Below are 20,408 nucleotides of genomic sequence, written 5' to 3'. Positions count from 1 at the left end.
TTGTATTTTGTATGAATTCGTCGTAAGTTTACTACCATGCTAAGATATATTCATATGTATCGAATATTAAGTGTTGTAAAGATATTGTTTCTCATTTATAAAATAATTCTTCAAATAAAAGCAATTTGAAAATTCGTAGGAATCTACTTTATTTTTCCTTCTTCCTCTAAATTCGTAAGAACTGTGGTTTATGTTCTCAAATTTATTTATTTTAAGAACTATCTATACATATTGTACATGACGGACCTTAGGTGTAATCATAGTACAAATTTAGGCAATTTTCATTAATTGTTTTTTAAAATTTAATATTATCACTTTTTTAAATTCATAGTTAGAATACTAAGCTCAACCTTTTATGAACTCTTTAAAAAAAATATTTTCTGATAATCATACGGAGTAATACCAATGACATAAGAATTTAAGTTTCTTTTCAGGTGTAACATAATTATACAAAGATATGACTTTATCGTAAATTTTGTGATAATGTTAATTTGTAGAGAAGCTACTTTATATGTTTTAGTTGAGGGTAACTTATAACTGGTCAGCTTAAATAGCATTCGGATACAAACTGTCGTAAAAGTTGGTATAGAAACATAACACCATTCATAATTCTATAATTACCGGCTTACCATGATAGGATTCTTATATTGTTTGTGTTGGCCGGGTAAATATGATTCAGTAAAATGATGCGGAGTCTTACATCGAGTAGTAAATTGGTATTCGCATAGGAAACCAAAAAACTCGCGGAAATCTTTATCATACTAATGAGATACGGAGTATATCATAGCCTTACCGAATACTACGATAATGCTTTGTTTTACCACACCCTCGTATGTCCGTAATAGCTATTACTATAAGAGAAGTACGTGAGTTTCCCTTGAACAACTTATAACCTTATATTATGACTAATCAAGACCCAAACATCTACAGACGATTATTTGAGTTACCCCTTTCATTTCAATCATTTGTTTGCCTTTAATAAAAATATCCCTAAAAAAGAATAAAAAAGGCATAATTGGTACAAAGGAAGTATTATTAAATCAAAGGAAGTGTTATTAAATAGTAATCCTATAAACCTTATATTATGACTACAAGATCACTAACATCGTAACCACCATCGTAATAGGAGAATAAGTTAACAATCTTGACATATATGGAGTTCTATTTTGTACAATATTTCATACAAATTACCATCCCTTATGTGAATTAATTTTACAATGCTATCATGTTTTTTGTTATGTTGTCATACCTAATAGATTAGTTTATTAAAAGCGATCGAGAGAAGGGCACAACCGATATATACACACTTAGAGATAAATAAATTCAATTTGGACTTAGGAGTAATTAGAAGTGAACTATCTATTTAATATGGGTCATGCACTATTCTAAGTACAAAAAATGATTAGCTTGCTTGAGTAGGACATAAGTTTCTTAATTAAGTTTGAAAAACACAATAATTACCTTCATATAAATTAATTGGTCTATATTTTCTGTGCATATCAAGAGTAAATTTTGTAAAGTTGATTTTAAAGAAAGTATATAATTATAAAATATACAAACCGGATGTCAGTTTCTTTACGAGTAGAACGACAACACGAAGTAGCACAATTTTGGATCACACTTTGACATCTTTCAATTACTACATTATACATGATTGAACACTATAAATAAGAATATGGATCCTGTGTTAGTTTAGCTTATGTCATCTAATTTAGTCACTTGCAGTCAGAGTTGGATTTAAATTAGTTGCAAAATTTTAGTAGTTAGGCCATGTTCTTTTGGATTTAAAGTTACTCTCTTTAAGTCCAGTTCAGCTATTACAAGTTCAGTTGAGAAAAGTTAAGCTCCTATAATTTCAGTTCCGAAAAGTTAAGTGTCTATTATAAGTTTGGTTCAACTCATATAAGTTCGGTTACAAAAAAAAGTTCTATAAGTTAAACTCATATAAGTTCGGTTTAGCTCATATAAGTTCAATTTAGAAAAGTTAAGTTTCTATAAGTTCAGTTCAGATTCTATATGTCCAGTTCAGCAAAAATAAGTGCAAAAGAACAGAACCTTAAAGCTTTATTACATCATAACCATAGGATATTAAAGATTGGCCCGGGCATCGCCCGGGCATTAAATCTAGTCTAGTATATATATAAAAGAGAGTTTTTTCGAGCGATCTGAGAGCGTCCACATCATCAAAAATTAATTTAGGAAAGTATCATAAATAATAATTTTTGATGTAAAAAATAAAGTGGAGAATATTTTAATTATTATAATATATATATATTTCCTAAATTATATTCAAGTGATATTTCCAATTTTTATATCAAACTTTTACATTTCACTTGACAAAAAAGTATCGTTAAAAAAATTATTAAAATAATATAATTAGCTTCGTGGTAAAAAATGCTATCATTAGAGTATAGATTTTGTATTATTTGCACATATTAAAAATTTTTAATATGTAAAATTGTGTAATTCTTAGTATGTTTTGTCCCACGTTGGAAAATAACGTAGGTGTGGTGAATATACGCGAAAGTGGTAATTAGGCCCCTTAACTCTATTCAATTGTGAAATTAGGCCCCATAAGTTTCAATTGGAGCAATCAAACCCCTTAAGTTTCACCATAAGTGAAATTCAACCCCATTTTTAAAAATTTCACCAAATTCTTATATTAAAATCACTTTTAATACAATTTATCAATTATAAAATATTTCTTTTTATGATTTTAAAACTTTTATATTTATATTAAATATTGAGAATTATTTTTTTGAATTTTATTGTATATAGACAATTTATGATATATGTATAAATACTATACAAGTTATAAACAATTTACTAAATATGTATGTAAAAGTATTTTTCAATGATTAATAAATTGAACAATTTCGTAAAATTATAATTAGTAATTTTTAGTATATAATAAATTGTTTAATACTAATATAAAATATTTTTAATTAATTTTTTTGTAAAAATTTTAAAAATGGGGTTGAATTTCACTTTTGGTGAAACTTAAGGGGCTAAATTGCTCCAATTGAAACTTATGGGGCCTAATTTCACAATTGAACAAAGTTAAGGGGCTTAATTACCACTTTCGCGGGTGAATATACTACATATAAATAGTAGAATTGTCCCACATCGAAAGATTAGTATAAGGTGATGTGATCCTATGATTATAAATAGGAGGCATATTTGGAACTTATGTATCACCCAAAATTTTTTGAGTATCATAAATATTTTTTTAAAGAGCTCTTAGGATTTTCTATCATTATCTACGATATGATATAAAAAATAAAGTGAAAATCGTTGAGAACTACCCGGGAAAGAGTTAAGAACATGAATAAAAAAATTAAAAAAATAAAAAACTATAGGTTTGTTTAATGTTAGTCTCTTGACACAGTACAAAGCTAAAGATTTTACTAATGGTTGTCTTCTTAATGCAGTAATAGAGCGTTAATGAGTCGTTATATGTACAATGTAGAGATTTATATCTAATGATCGAGCTAAGTGGTTTTACCTTCAAAGAAAAATAATATGTATACAATAGTGGTTTTTCTTTTTAAGAAGAGACATGTACTTATCTTTCACATTGAAAAATAATGTAGGCATGATAAACATATTACGTCTAAATAATTAAATTATGTATCTCACATCGAAAGAATAGTATACGGTAGGGTGATTATATAAATATAAATAGGAGGCATCCTTGAAACTTAGGTATTAACCCAATATTTTTTGATATAAAAGATATGTAATTTTTAGTATGTTATAAGTCCCACATTGAAAAATAATGTGGGTGTGGTGAATATATTATGTATAACTAATAGAATTGTCCCATATATATATATATACATTTTCTATATTATATACAAGTGATGTTTATAATTTTATATAAAAACTTTATATTTCATTTGACAAAAAAGTATCGTATGAAAATTATATAATTAGATTGTGACAAGAAAAATGCTATCATTAGAGTGTAGATTGTATTGTATTTTCTCATTATTAAATCGGATTGATGTCAAAGTAGGTGCGAAAAAAATGGTGTATGTAGTATGTTATTTGTCCTACATTGAAAAGTAATGTAAATGTGCTGAATATACTATGTATAAATATTAGAATTGTCTCACATCGGAAGATTACCATAAGTCAGGGTGATCTTATGGTTATAAATAGAAGTCATAACCCTAAATCTTTTGATTTTCTTAAGTATTTTCAGATAGAGCTCTTAAAAGAGTTTGTATTTCTTATTATAATATATACTCTGTATTTCTTATTTTATATTCAAGTGATGTTTGTAATTTTTTTATAAAATTTTTTACATTTCATTTGGCAAAATAATGTCGGTAAAAATTATGAAATATGGCGTCACACCTCATATGAGTAATGGCGTTATGACGAAAGTTGTCAAATGGTATTCTGGGAAAGAAAAAGGTGAACATAGCCACATAGGGGTACCATTTGCAGAAACTTAAAATTAGGGGTACCATGTGTAATCTATCAAAGTTCAAAGTTACCATGAGAATTTTCCTATATTATAATGATATAGTTAATTAAATTTTCATTTAAAAGAGAGAGATATCCGTATCAATAAAATAATAAAGGGGGTATTATTTTTTAATTGTTATTTTATTATCAGCCCATCAAACTTAACATCCATTTAACAGCCTTTACATTAGGGGTATCATGGGAAAAAAAATGGAACCTCAAGGGTACCATAGGACATTGTTAAAAGTAGGGGTAACATGGAAAATCTGACAAAATTAAGGGGTACCACGGAAAATTTCTGTATCTCAATTATGATAATTTTTTTTTTAAAGAAAAACAACATACAAATATTAATGGAGAGTACTTTATCTTATTATTAAATTTAAATATAACTATTAGATATAATAAGTAGCAATTGTCCGTATTTGGTATTCGGGATCTGGTTGGATGTCGAACTAAGTGCAAAAAAGATGGTGTAATTCTGAGTATGTTATTTGTCCCACATTGAAAAACAATGCAGGTTTGATGAATATATACTACGTATAAATAGTAGAATTGTTCCACATCATAAAAATAATCCGAGTTTGGTGAATATATTACTTATAAATAGTAGAATTGTCCCACATTATAAAAATAATCCGAGTTTGGTTAATATATTACTTATAAATAGTAGAATTGTCCCACATCGAAAGATTGGTATAAGGTGGGGTGATTATAATGATTATAAATAAGAGTTAACCCACATCATCAAAAAATTAATTTAGGGAAGTATCATAAATAATAATTTTTGACTTAAAAATTAAAGTGGAGAATCTTTTAATTATTATAATATATATATTTCCTAAATTATATTCAAGTGATATTTCCAATTTTTATATCAAACTTTTACATTTCATTTGGCAAAAAAAGATCGTTAAAAAAATTATTAAAATAATATAATTAGCTTCGTGGTAAAAAATGCTATCATTAGAGTATAGATTTCATATAATTTGCACATATTAAAACTTCTTAGTGTGTAAAATTGTGTAATTTTTAGTATGTTTTGTCCCACATTGGAAAATAACGTAGGTGTGATGAATATACTACATATAAATAGTAGAATTGTTCCACATCGAAAGATTAATATAAGGTGATGTGATCCTTATGATTATAAATATGAGGGATATTTGGAACTTATGTATCCACCCAAAATTTTTTAAGTCTCATAAATATTAATCTTTTATTTTATTTTTTTTGAAAGAGATATTTTAATAATATGTAAACAAATTATTAGACATAAAATGTAAACATTAAACCCTTATAACGTTTTTTTTTTTTTTTTTTGCATTATATTTAAGTTAATTACCCCGTTGCAACGCACGGGCATTCGAACTACGTTTTTTTTTTTTGCATTATAAATAAGTTAATTACCCCGTTGCAACGCACGGGCATTCAAACTAGTATCTAAATATAATGGAGTGAACTGATATATATTAATGAGGTGCAAATTTTAAAAGTATAAATCCTCCTATATATTAAGAGAATACAACTTCTCTAAAGTTTTCCCTCCAAAATACTCAAACTTATATATGGAAACAAATTAGATTTTCATATATTAAACTAATTTTCCATTTAAAATAATCTATACATAAAAACTGTATCTCCTATTATTCACTTCGTGACGAAAAAAGATTTTTTTTTTTAAAAAAAATTTGATGTAGTTAAAATATTTTCATAAAAAAACACAATTCATGGAATTATTCAATTCTTTTGATTAATTTTAATATTAGTTATTTTTTATAAAAATTCGCGAGATATAAATCTAAAATCTATAACTAATAAACTAAAAATTAGAAGGCTTATATTTACCGCGCATTTGCGCGGGATCTACACTAGTTTATATTACACAATTACATATTTCTATGCATATCACAAATTATAAAATAAGATCGTTTTATAATTTGAGATGGTTTTTTATTGGTTAAAATAGATGACGTTTTTATATATAAAATGATTGTTTTCCACTACTAGTTGTTGCACCACGCCCTATCGGGCGCGGTGCCCCAATTTTTCGAAATGTTAAGCGTAAGTAGGAGTATTACATAACTGGCGGATTTTTTTGAAAATACGTTGTCTAGTGCCAGCTATTAGAGAATAATCGTCGGATAGAAGGCGAGTGACAGCGCCACTAAAACATAGGCAGTTTCTTTTTGGGCAAACCAACCTAAAGAACCCGATAACAATACGAGAAGACTTAATCTTATACGCTGCTGCCCGACATGATATGTCTCGTAAACAATTTATGGGCAAAGTGCGCAAAAGGAGTCCTCGACATTAGCATAAGCTTGGGAAAGCGTCGTTGCTTTTCATTGAGAAAGATGTTCAACAAGTTTAGTAAATTTTATTTTTTAGTCTAGTAAATTCAATTTTTTAAGTTTCACAATTAAGACTCCCGAGTCCAGAGGCATTTTTAAGAAGATTCACAAGTAGATTACCTCTGGTGATAACAAAAGACATTGGTTTGACATGTCCAACTATTTCATTCATGGCATTGTAGATTTAGCTCTCACAAGTTGCCATTAAAAGTGAGGATAGGAAAATTCCATGGAATTGTTGCCCGACAACACCAATGGGTTCATGGACTGTTTGCATGTGACATGGTCCATCAGAGAGTGCAATTAGTCCATGAATCATGAAAGTACAAAATTTTGTCAGAAAATCAACAATAAATATTACGCATGTGTATCACTAATTTAAACATAGTTCAGATACGAGGTATATCTTTCCTGTTGAACAAGAGGTAAGCACAAAGTTAGGAAATTAGAAATTACGGACAAGACTTTTGAGGAACAACAGAAGAAACTTGTAGAATGAAATGCATCTAAAAGCAGGCAGTTAGTTAATTAGGTGAGCAATCCTCTTTGGCCAAGGCCCTCATTGAGTGCCGAACGAGCTACTGCTTAATTGATATCCTTGCATCACCTTCAAATTAAGTTGTCGGGTGAGTCTCGTGTCAAATATTTTCAACTTTTTACCTGAAATAATGCACTGCTAATAAGCTTTTCCTAAGCCGATTTGAGGTCCCTCCGGCGCCTGTCTAAGGTTTAAGGTCCCGTATTATGGGTTTGACTTCGGCGTTGTTGTTGTTGTTGTTGTTGTTGTTGTTGTTGTTGTTGTTGTTGTTGTTGTTGTTGTTGTTGTTGTTGTTGTTGTTGTTGTTGTTGTTGTTGTTGTTGTTGTTGTTGTTGTTGTTGTTGTTGTTGTTGTTGTTGTTGTTGTTGTTGTTGTTGTTGTTGTTGTTGTTGTTGTTGTTGTTGTTGTTGTTGTTGTTGTTGTTGTTGTTGTTGTTGTTGTTGTTGTTGTTGTTGTTGTTGTTGTTGTTGTTGTTGTTGTTGTTGTTGTTGTTGTTGTTGTTGTTGTTGTTGTTGTTGTTGTTGTTGTTGTTGTTGTTGTTGTTGTTGTCCCGATGCCTGATTGTTCCAACCTTGGTTATGAGAATCACTATGAAGACAACAAAGAGTCTGATACATGAACCATATTTCGTTTCTGCTCCTACTCTGAACTCTTATTTCTAAACTCACCTGACTCTGAATCCCTCCGCTTGTCCCATTGATACATAAGAAGCTTGAATATTCAACTTTCACGGGCTGAGCGATAGGCTCCTCAATTGCAGCTGGTGTACTGTATCTTGAGACCATTGTTGCTCTTAAGCTACGAGTTCTTCATGTGCACTAAATCCCTGGGGAACAGAGTTGTTGATGTCCATTGCTTCTTCTAGCCTCTGTAGCCAGAGAGCAGGGGAAAAAACAATAATACTGATGATATTTGTCAATTAGACTCAGGTTAAACTATTCCTTTAGCAGAGATTTTAACATGAAAACTAAATCTACGGAATCAATACAAACAATAATAAATATGACTGGAAAAGCTATCAAATTTCTGTTTAGTCTGGCCACATAGTTGGTGAACATCACAAGAATGCAGTTTCCGCCTAGATTCCTTTGTACTTTAAAAGACCGCATCAATTTTCATTGATAGGCAAATTACTGCAAAATGAAAAGGTTGCCTAAAGTAGAGATCTACATAATCCATCGTAAACTTAAATTCCAAACTAACTTCCACTATTAAGCGTTCCTAAATGGTCAATTTTGTCATACTGGACTCCTCAATTACCAAATCATCATGTTAAATAACCTCGGTAATTAAACAACACAATACAATACAAGAACTGAATAAATGTATCAACGTTTGCATTCCTTAATTCGTAAACACGAATCTTTCTCTTATTTCTCTAAGAGTTGTCTTTGATTTTACATATTCTCTACGTCTAATAACCTCTCCCTCCCCCTTATTTAAAAACTTAATAACATAATATCTAATCGACTTTAATTACTGCGTTCCATCGTCAGTTCTGAGGCATACAATAACCAGTCGCCTCCACAAAATCCATACGTGGGCGCTAATCTACAAGGTCCGTAATTTCTCTTCTTACCTTGTTAGCTTAAGCTTTTAGTTATATTTCACAACAGTTTGGATGGGCACGTGCATGATGACACATGTGTAGGTCTTGGCAAATCTAGTAGCCATTAGTAAAGTCGATTATGATATGTATGGTGCTCTTTCCTTTTTTTTTTTATTGATTAGAAGATGGGAACATAGGGTATGAAGGTTGAGCTGTGATTGGGTGGTCCAATGCAAACTACGCCAATATTTATAGGCAAGACACTATCTAGCGAGGTGGCATGTGAAAGCACCTAAGTGTCCTGAAGTAAGTTAAATGTAAGGTCAAAGGTTAATCTAAGATAAGCATAAAATTAATTGCCCACAACTTAGACCAGCGATCTCCCTAAGGAGCAAGCATAAACCAGCCGCGGGAAGCAAACAGTCGCATAAAATTAATTGCCCACAGCTTAGACCAGCTATCTCTCTAAGCAACAAGCATAAACCAGCCCTAAGAAACGAACAACCATAATCACTTGGCGTAGATCCTAGGCGAACGTCTGTAATATCATATGGGAAGCACCACGAATTAGGACCGATTCATCACAAAACCATACGTACTGGTACAAACCCACAAAACCATAACCACTAAGCATAGGTCATAGGGTTGTCTTAGTAAAACATAAAACTCAAGAGACTCACATCAGGTGGATACAATTACAAGTTAACACGATAATTAGAGCACACATTATAAAAGGCATACGAGCATTATAAAGAGTAACGGTAGTTAGCATACCATTAAAACAGCTAGGGGCGCCACCTACAAAGTTCAAAAGTTGATCTGTAGAGTCTAATCGATATCAACTGGTACAGGGCAAGCAGAAGATGCTTTCACATACAAAGCCCGGGAGCAATAGCAAGAACAGGCAAGCCTGATAAAGGAAAAGGGTAGGACAACCCTAAAGCTGGAGAGGTTGGGGGGTCGTCAACAGTTGGGAATTTCTGTGAAAGCACGGAGCAATCACGAGATGAGGCAGCTCAAAGAAACCATGCTATAATCAGAGGTAGATAGAGGAAAAACTACAATTAACCAACTAACTAAAAGCCGGAGCCAACAAAAGTATGGAGCACCCAAATTAACCAAATAACAAAGTTCGCGAGCCACACTGTATGTTAGTTCAAACTAACCAATTAATCTCGATTAGTTGTTTACCTCTGCAAAATTACCAATCATCAACTACAAATGTACCAGCCCACAACCAGTTATAAGTAAGGGTAGACAAATCAATAAGCTACAGTCTTTAAATACAAATAGACCTGTAAAAAACAAAAAATAAAACACACACAAAAAAAAGCATTGTGCATATCGAGGCTTAGCATAACAAGTTCGGTTATCGAAGCTCTGTTTCTTTCCTTAATTCACCGAATCCTGTTTGACGTGGGCTAATTAGTTTGCGTTTTCATCTATGATTTGCTTGGATTTCTAAAGTGTCGAAGCACGGAAAGCTTATGGAGGTATGTCGACCCTAGGCAAATAATCAATTATCAACCCCAAACTCACCAGTTCACAACCAATAATACACCCTTGACGGTTTATCGGGGGTGTTATTGTACAGCAAGCAGAAACAAATCATGACCCGAATCAACAAATTCAACCCCAAAATTATCATCGAAAATAGAAACACTCTAGCAAAGAACCCCTAAATCGCCAAACCGGGTTGCTTGAGAGTCGGCGGGACATCGAAAACAGATAGAATAATCGAAAGGGTAAACAATTGAAGAGAGGAGGAAGGGAGAGCAAAGGTCTTACACGAAAAATGAAGAGATGAGAATGAGCGGAGAGGAGAACACGGTAGAAGGCATTTTTTAACGAAAATTTTAGGAGTCATGTGCAAGGCATGCTTTTGAATAGTCTACCACTATTCCTAAGGAATGAATTTTAGATGTTGATGCATTTTAAGAGGTTATAGATAAAACTGTTTCACATACACACAGTAATAAACTAGGAGTAATATGCATATATGTTAATATGTACAACTTGCCCTATTAAAATTTGGCTTTCCATATTATTTTAGAAAGTTACTACTCCCTCATATTCCGGATAATTGTCCCAATGTTGAAATGACACAAGAATTTAGAAAGTGAGTGAATAGACGGAAATGAACAATGAAAAGTACTACTAATAGAATTGGTTAAGGGTGAGTTGAATTGTAATTAATGAAAAGCTAGGTTGCACGGACACTCCTCCTAATTGGTGTTCCCGTGTCGGACACCCGTGTCGGACACGACACTCGTCGGACACACGTCAAAACGTGTCGGACACCTGTAAAGCTGTGTCTAACTTTCATCTTTTATTTGGGCACGTATCCGACTCGTGTCCATGCATGGTATTTTGAGCCGTGCCCATGGTATTTGGACACACCTTCAAACGGAAAGTTGAATTTAAGGTAAATGGCGTGAATTGTTATATGGTTGAATTTGGTGGGCAAATGATGTTCTTTAGACAAGTAATGAGATGTCGAAATAGATTGATTATAAGTTGGTTTTTGGTTTTAAAAATGAGAATAAGTTACATTTAACGTCAAATTTTACCTTCATTTATTTAAATTTAATATCAAAATCCTTTTTCAAAAGTAAAATTACACATATATAACTACAAAATATATATTTTATTAAATTTAAATAACGTGTCCCGTGTCCTAAATTTCATGGGATGCCGTGTCACGTGTCCGTGTCGTGTCCGTGTCCGTGTCCGTGTCGGTGCTACCTAGATGAAAAGTAACAAGGGGTAGTATAGTCATTATGTAAGAAAAACCATTACCAAAAAGGGACAATGGAACATTATATGAATAGACGAAAATGGACAATAAGAGTATAAGACAGTTATCCGGAATAGGAGGGTCTAGGGAGTATTAATTATTAACCATCATGGATTTGGAGATAATGCAAGTCAATGAATGCTTAGTGTGACTAGTGCCCTATTGATCATCAAAATCTGAGACACGTACTCAGCCAAGGTCTCAGTATAAATAAAGCTATAAATAATGCTGAATGCATGCTAAACAGAAACGAAAAGAATAGTAAACAAACATGCGCGTTTTCTTACAGAGTTGCCGTCTTAGCTCAGTGGTAGAGCGCGTGGCTTTTAACCACGTGGTCGTGGGTTCGATCCCCACAGACGGCGTATTTTCTTTATCAACAAATCTCATTGAAGACGGGCGATATCCGTCACAAGCTTGTGACTGATACCGTTTTCTCTCACAAAATACCCATTGAGAGATAAGTGGGAAGCACATGGGGGGTGCCCCACCTTGTCCCCTCTCCCTTTTTGTGAGAGGTCACAAGCAAGACTAGTTGTTTCTTTATTGTTTCAAAAACTTCTATATTTATTTGCGCTTTGTATCAATAGCACCACTTTATTTTTTAGAAACTTCTATATTTATTTGGGCTTTTGTATCAATAGCACCAAAATGGAAGAAGTTTATAGATACGAAACCGAACTAAGAGTTAAAAGCAAGTGCAATGGAAGAAGTTTATATAAAGTTCTTCCTTTGACATGTAAGATTTTGACAAAATTAATAATTAAGAACTTTTTGGTGCGATGAATAAAGTTTTTTAATGGGATCATAATTAATTTGTTATCTCTACAATTTCTTGTTTTTTGGGAAGAACTTGATTCTTCTTTTCAAACCCAGTTTATTCATTTAAGAACAAACTTTATTAACCCAGTTTGCAGGGCCGTCCCTGTAGTTTTGGAGGCCATGTGCGAAATCTTCAAGAGAGACCCCGTAGCATTTTTATAAAAAAAAAAAATTGGGAAAAATTTAAAAAACGTACCTTAAAAAAGGAATTTTTTATAATTAGCTTATTTCTCATTTCTATAATAATTGCATATATAACTACAAATGCCTTTTTAATCACCACCAAGAATGAAGTTGCATAGTGGTTCGATAATCTATATAAAAGCTGGAAGACCTAGGTTCGATTCCTCGTAGCTTTGTTTTGTTGAAAATTTAAACAAAATGTAACCTGAGCCAAAAATCGAACACCAGACCTTTTCATGATATATAGCGCACCTCTTACCAGTGAGTCACAGTGAGTATTGCACTATCAATGCGCTAAATTAATTATTATCATCTACAGTTATGTCATGAGATTGGGCCCCTTAAAGTTGGGGGCCCTATGCGGCTGCACCGCTTGCATATGCCCAAAGCCGTCCCTACCAGTTTGTTTATCATAATTGCTAAATTCTACACGCAATTTTATTACGTCCAACACATTTTTCCTTTCTTTTCCACTAGTACCCTTTATATTAAAAACAATAAAAAAATGTATAAAAAAATAAAAACAAATTAAGAGTACACAATCCAGCCCCGACACCCCTTGCTCCTCCCTCCCTCCCCAGCCTCGGCCCCCCGGTCCCCCTTACCCGTCGTCGGCCACCCTCCCACGATGTCGACTACTCCAGCCCTATGTCGACACATGAGCACGGTCGACCCACGTATGTCTTTGATTCAAACGCCTACTTTCTTTTCTCTCTGTTGCCGACAACATACCCGTTACTCCACCGACCTTCATCCTTCTCCGTCGCCGATTGGTTGGGTGGGTGGCTTGAGGGGCGGTTGGTGGTGCAAACATTGGGGGTGAGTGTGGTGATCCATCAGGGTGATTTGGGGGAAATTTCTTACTTTTTAGGGTTTTTGTTTTGTCTTGTTTGTTGGGGGTGAGAAATGAAAGGGGTAGAATTGGAATGAGGTCTAAAAATGTGTAGATTTAGTAAATTTGTGTACGGGGTTTAGCAAGTCCTTTGTTTATTTAAGGACAAACTTATTTTACAATGAGACAAACTTTTTCTAAAAGTTCTTATTTACAAACAACAAACCCATGTCAAAAAAACTCGATTGTAATTACTCTAAATAGGTAAATTATACCATGCACCCAAGAGTATGGTGCATGGTACTCTCTTTTTTTGTAATTTTTTCTTATAATAAATAAATCTTAAATATAATAAATTAGAAAATAATAAAAAATATCATTATTCATAATTTTTATTTCTCTACAAATAGAGATCATATTTGATATATTTTGTTATTTATTTTATTTTTTTCTCAGATATTCACATCACAAAATTGACATATTCATATCATATCACATAATTATTTTTATTCCTTTAAATTATTTTGTATTATGCGGTTTTGATATGAAATCAAACGTTCATGATTATTGTTCAATATATTTGAACAAATAAAGTCATATTTCACTAAACTATAAATGTCATATTTCACTAAACTGAAAGTGAATATAATAGAACCAGGCCAGGTGATGAATATCACACTACATAATACACATATTTATCAAACTATATTAACATATTCACTAAACTCAAAGTGAATATGATAGTGTCATATTATGAATATCGCACTATAAAGCACATACTTCCTCCATTTCATTCAATTCCATACATTTGCCTTTTTGAACACTATTCAAAAGTAGGGAGAATTTTCGATACAACTTCTAATATATAACATAAAATATAGTCATGTGAGATCTTGTTTTAATTGTCTTACCGAGTACATTGTAAATAACAAATTTTTATAATTTTTACTAATATGTAACTAAAGATATGAACAAAAGAAAACGAGTATTGATATACGTGTATAAAGCAAATGTATGAAATTGAATGAAATGGAGGAAGTACTCATTAAACAATATTGTCATATCCACTAAATATAAAATGAATATAATAGTGTTATATGGTGAAAGTAACACTCTTAAACTGAATATGAGTGATAATTTTCTTTAAAGTAGCACAAATTCTCATTGAAGACATGACATATCCGTCACAAGCTGAAGACGGATACCATTTTACCTCATAATATACCCACTTTTTCTCTCTCTGCAACACTATTCATGTGGTCCCCTTTTTTCATTAACCTATTTTGTTACCATTTTATCTCACAAAATATCCGTCACAAATGGTAACCCGTCACAAGGGAGACCAATTGTTAAAGTAGAAGATGAGTGGGGAGTTGGATGGAGCATGGAGGATATAAGAATTGAAATAAATAACCGATTTGCAAGGTCTAGGCTACGTGGCAAAACGATGACGCGGGAGATTCTAACAAAGTGAAGTGAAAACAAAGATAAGAATTCGAAAGAAAAGTGCTCACTCTTCTGACTTCCTCCATAAAAATGGCGACGACGTCGTCTACCGCCGCCATTACTGGTTGTTTCACTTCACCATCGTTTTTCCGGAACACTCGCACCTGTAATGGCGTCATATCCACATGCCGCCCCTTCACGGCGGACATACGACGGCGGACACCGGCGTCAATCACGGCGGTTAATGCAAGCGCCGGCGAGAGGAGCGAGTTGCAGTATAGGAAACTCGGCGATTCTGACCTAAATATCAGCGAAATTACTCTCGGAACTGTAATGCGACACTTAATACAGTTTTATTAATACTCTTTCCGTCTTAATCATTTGTTTACCTTTCATATTATTCATGCGGTTATTTTAATTAAAGATGAACAAATGATTGAGATGGAGTAATATATCTTTTGCTTTCGCACTTTACTCTTTAATTAGAACAATGTGAAATTTCTATGTTGTTGTGCGGATTATGATTTGCTAATTTCTTATAAGTATATTTTCCAGTGGCATTGGTGTTGATTGTTTATTTGTACGTTTGATTGTCGAGTAATAGAATTTACGAGGTTAAACATTGACTGGAAATTCTAACTGGACGAACTAGTAATATACTCCCTTTGTCTCAATTGTTTGTTCGCTCTTTTTTATTCTTTGTGAGGAGTATTTTAATCAAAGACAAATAAATGATTGGGACGGAGGGAGTAATATTACTAGTTCGTCCAGTTAGAATTTCCAGTCTATGTTTAACCTCGTAAATTCCCAATCGTTTGTTTGCTTTATTTTATTATTTGTGAGGAGTCAAAGGCAAAGAAATGATTGGGACGGAGGGAGTAGTATCGTAACTTAGGAAAATAGTGATGCTGTTAACTAAACAATTCTTGTTTTCATTGCTTAGCAGTGACAGCTCATGCTAGCCCCTTTCCTCTGCCACTGTTTGTGAGGGGATTGATGTTTTCGCGGTCATTTAATTAGTTTGGAAAGTAGCTAGTCTTGCTATAGACGAATATATCCGTCTATAGCTAAAGACGGGTCAAATAGCTTGAAAATGGTGACATTTTTGGCCCCCGCTACCCCACTTGTTGCTTGTCATATTAGGAATGTGGTATTGTATTTGGCCCGTCTTTAGTTATAGATAGATATGTGCCGTATATAATGAGATTTTGTGTTTTGAAAGAGGTTAACTTTTGTGTGTGTTTTAGTTTGATCATCTATCTAATGATTTACTATGAAAGTATGAAAGTTGGATGGCAAGAAATATTTTTGTGTTGGTACATTGTTCTCCAGAAGTACTTTAGACGAAAAATATGAATCCGCTTTATAAAACAATCATGTCCAACAATCTGACACCGTGTTACCTCCAACACTTTTAGCTGGGTCGATTTAAGTCATTTAACATAGCCACATAGGTGTAATATTGCTCGAATTGTTTGATTAATCAAGATATTGTTCAACAATAAACAACATAGTCATGCCAACTCGAGCTCATACCAGTTGAAATTCCTGCTCATGTTTGTGTGTCTATAGCAAGTACAGCTTTGACGGTAGGACAGTATCACTCAGTTCAAGTAAAGCCGTTGTTGGATGTTAACGAGTTTCATATACGTGCATATAGGTTTCTTGTATACCTTGGCGGCTTGGCCGAGCCTAATAATAGGTTTGTATACCTCTTTGTAGATGACATTTGGGGAGCAAAATACAGAGAAAGAAGCTCATGATATTCTGAATTATTCTTTTGATCAGGGCATCAACATTCTGGACACTGCAGAGGCTGTAAGCTACCCCTTTCATTTTTCCATCTAGTAGCATAAATACTTTTCAAAAATTCTGTCCTTGAGCATTGTATAGGCGGAATGCTTTAGTGGATGCGTGTTTTACTTGCACTTTTGGGATTTTACTACTTATAAGCTGTAGAAATTTTCTACTCAGAAAGTTGGAAATAGTAAATAATGCTGTTGAAAAGATTATTCAATTGTTGTAACTTGTAAGCCTCTGAAAAACATGGTTTTGCAGTATCCCATCCCAATGAAGAAAGAGACGCAAGGAAGAACAGATCTTTACATAGGTAGCTGGCTGAAAACTCAGCCCCGCGATAAGGTATATGACATGGATGTCACTTGTCAGAGTGCCAGTGTCATTCGTTGAATTATTCAAGTTTTCTCATATTTACTCTCAGATTCCATATGGTGAACTTGTGCTCTGTGAATCTGTGATTTTTCTATCATTTGAGTTGCTATAACTTGAGCGTTGTCTTTCATCTACCTTTTTCAGGTTATTATAGCAACAAAAGTTTGTGGTTATTCCGAGCGATCAGGTTATATCCGCGACAATGCAAAGGTATTGCGCGTTGATGCTGCCAACATAAAGGAAAGCGTGGAGAAAAGCCTTAAGCGGCTTAACACTGACTATATTGATTTATTGCAAATTCACTGGTACAATTTTCTCCTTTATTACATTAACAAAAAAATTTCTCCGTCTTCAAAATTTCTGACATTTATGACTCCGCATCCCTTTTTGATGGACTACTGATTAAAGAAAAATTTCGTTTTCTCAGGCCAGATAGGTATGTTGCAATTTTTGGTGAATTTACTTATGACTTCAATAAATGGAGGTCGGGTGTGCCATTTGAGGATCAACTTAAGGCTTTACAGGAAGTTATTGATGAAGGAAAGGTATTGCATCCTTACAGAAAGTGTAGGAATGCTAATGCATCTTGCAGCTATTTGGCAAATATATAGATCTTAGCCAAAATTAGTCTCAAAATAGGAAAAGGAGGGATTAGACTATATATTTGTAGTTGTACTCTGAAGTGGCTATAGTTGTGAATCACGCTGTCAGAAACTCAGGTTTGATAAAGATGAATGAAACAATGTTGTTTTTCAAAAATATATAACATGTAAATTCGATATGTTTGCTTTCACAATGTCACAACGGTTCCATTAGTTTCTGTGGGCTGCGTGGATTCTATGCTATGAGATATGTGAGTGGCTGAGAAACCTTATGCAAGATGGTTTTGACCTCTGATCCAAATTAAGGCATAATTTCCCATCAAATTTGCATTTATCTGGATCTTTGTGATTAGACTCTAGAAGATCTGTTGTGTTTTATTTTCCTCGAGAAATGACTTTTCTTTGTCGGAACTACCTCTTTTTTTCCTTTTGACACTATTACTAATACTTATTTCATGATCATATTTGTATCAACTCACTCATTTTACACGTTACATATGTAGGTGAGATACATTGGTGTTTCAAATGAAACTTCGTATGGAGTGATGGAATTTGTCCATGCTGCAAAAGTTGCAGGCCTTCCAAAGATTGTTAGCATCCAGAACTGCTATAACTTAATAACTCGGTGCAAGTTTGAAGGCAAGTTTACGTAATCCAGTGTATTTACACAACATTTTGTTCCCAGAGAATCCAAACCCGTCTCTGACTTTGATTTCTTGAGAATTCAAATCAGTAGGAACTTTGTTAGCTGCTAAGTTATAATTTCGCCTTGATCTTTGAGAATGTTTTTTAATGCTTTGCAGTTGACCTCGTTGAAGTTTGTCATCCAAATAATTACAACATTGGTCTGCTCGCATATTCTCCTCTCGGTGGTGGAAACCTCACTGGCAAGTACTTGGATCCTAAATCAGATGCTTCTAAGAAAGGAAGATTTAATCTTTTCCCCGGTTACATGGAGAGATACAATAGCTCCTATGCAAAGGTCAGCTCTTGTAAAGATATCCTTGTCTTATATGCGCAGATGCGCTAGTTACATTTCCTTTGTCCTGGTCATTTGTCATCTTGTAAAATCTCTCACAAAAATAATAAAGGTAAAAAATTGACTAGGACGGAGAGAATTTATTACTGACAATCTGAGTACTTAGATCAACGGGTAAGATGTTAATCTATCTTAAAACTATTGGACGGGAGCTTTACCACCATTGTGGTTCTATCTTTGTCACATGGGCCGAACAATCAGATAAAAACGCCTACAGCGCGGCCTTTGATATCTTTCTTCTTTAATGGTGTTATTACATCATTTCCATAGCTTTCTGTCAAAAAAAAAAAAAAAAAAAAAAAAAATCATTTCCATAGCTTAGATTGACAGTTACCTTTTTGTACTCCGGCTTTGTTATTTTAGTCCCTACCCTTTCCCTTGAAATTGCCAGTCTGCTTGAGTAGACGTGACAATATCGATCTTACTCGACTTGAATAACAAATCCCGAATAACCTGATACGAACTCTCGCGTATCCAAAATGGCCCAATCTGATTGCTAGGACTAACCTTGACAACTTGAGTCAGAAAATAATAACAATGCCTCTTGAAAATATGGAGACTAATGTTATGTCTCTAATTTCAGGAAGTGACTACGAAGTATGTAGAGCTGGGCAAGAAACACGGCCTCTCTCCGGTTGAGTTAGCTCTTGGGTTTGTCAGAGATCGTCCATTTGTAACGAGTTCCATCATTGGTGCAACGTCTGTTGATCAACTTAAAGAAGATGTTGATGCCTTTTTAACATCACCGCGACCATTCTCACCAGAACTTATGCAAGAAATTGAATTAATTTTTAAGAGAAATAAGGACCCTGCTATTGATTGATCCTTTTTGCCAAGCCATGTAAGTCATGTTCCATTTTTGCCAAATATAATCATTTGAAGAGATATCCAGTTTCTCATTTTGAATACTTAAACTGGTTGTTCATTGAGTTAATAGCTATTGATTAGCTATTTGTAATTTTTGTCATTGGTGTAGCAAGTGACGAACAGATTTTAATATTTGTGCATGTTTTTGTACTGGGATTTGAACGAAGTACAAAAATCGACGAGGCTTAACACGGAACCAAAGACCAGTGGTCCGAACCAAAGACCAGATCGGACCGGACCGAATTTTATTTGGTCCGGTTCACGGTCCACCTATTTACTCTACTTTGGTCTTCGGTCCGGTCCTGGACCAAACCGAATGCACCGCGGACCGGACCATGGACCGAAGTTATATAAGAAAAGAATTTTTAAGATTGCAATATTATTGATTTTATTTTCTACTTTGTTTTTATATTAGATGTGTAATTATGTAGTTAAATTTAATAAGAAAATAATGTTGCTTATTTTGATCGTTAAGAACTTCTCGACAACAATATTTGGTTCATTTGGTCCGGTCCGGTCCGGACCACGTGTTTTTATGGTCCAGACCAGACTGGACCAATATTAATCTGGTCCGATACTCGGTCCATCTCTTAACCCTTATTTGGTCTTCAGTCCAAAGAGTTTGGTCTGGTCCGGTCTGGTCCCGGACCAATGAACACCCCTACACCTCTTATATCCCTCCTCGTAGCCCCACCGCTTCCATCAAAATATGCATGCATCCTGCTCTGCTC

The 20,408-nt window shown here is 33.7% G+C and overlaps 1 protein-coding gene and 1 non-coding gene across 3 annotated transcripts; both read left to right on the top strand.

Moving 5' to 3' along the window:
* The first annotated feature begins 12,007 nt into the window (after nt 1-12,007).
* Nucleotides 12,008-12,079, top strand: TRNAK-UUU (transfer RNA lysine (anticodon UUU)). The gene has a single exon. It is a non-coding gene; the product is annotated as a tRNA-Lys (tRNA).
* Nucleotides 12,080-14,985: 2,906 nt separating this feature from the next.
* On the top strand, nt 14,986-19,867 carry LOC141656502 (uncharacterized). 2 transcript variants are annotated; one of them, XM_074463413.1, is made up of 9 exons: nt 14,986-15,327; nt 16,720-16,815; nt 17,056-17,139; nt 17,314-17,474; nt 17,597-17,714; nt 18,275-18,410; nt 18,575-18,753; nt 19,394-19,651; nt 19,787-19,867. In XM_074463413.1, the coding sequence occupies exons 1-8, from the start codon at nt 15,088-15,090 to the stop codon at nt 19,631-19,633; spliced, it is 1,254 nt and encodes a 417-aa protein (XP_074319514.1). In that variant the 5' UTR covers nt 14,986-15,087; the 3' UTR covers nt 19,634-19,651; nt 19,787-19,867. The 2 variants fall into 2 exon arrangements, with proteins under 2 accessions (XP_074319514.1, XP_074319513.1); XM_074463412.1 differs by lacking the exon at nt 19,787-19,867 and having other exon boundaries at nt 19,394-19,724.
* Nucleotides 19,868-20,408: the final 541 nt, after the last annotated feature.

Source organism: Silene latifolia, chromosome 5, assembly GCF_048544455.1.
Source record: "Silene latifolia isolate original U9 population chromosome 5, ASM4854445v1, whole genome shotgun sequence".
In the NCBI taxonomy this organism is placed as follows: domain Eukaryota; kingdom Viridiplantae; phylum Streptophyta; class Magnoliopsida; order Caryophyllales; family Caryophyllaceae; genus Silene; species Silene latifolia.
Note: the sequence above shows the minus strand (reverse complement) of the source record. Positions and strands in the feature narration are given on the sequence as shown.

Bases quoted from the DNA above. Each gene is read 5' to 3' on its own strand.
- LOC141656502 (XM_074463413.1), top strand. From the start codon at position 15,088: ATGGCGACGACGTCGTCTACCGCCGCCATTACTGGTTGTTTCACTTCA. The intron at 15,328-16,719 runs GTAATGCGACAC...ACCTCTTTGTAG, and splicing joins GCGAAATTACTCTCGGAACT to ATGACATTTGGGGAGCAAAA. The intron at 17,715-18,274 runs GTATTGCATCCT...TTACATATGTAG, and splicing joins AAGTTATTGATGAAGGAAAG to GTGAGATACATTGGTGTTTC.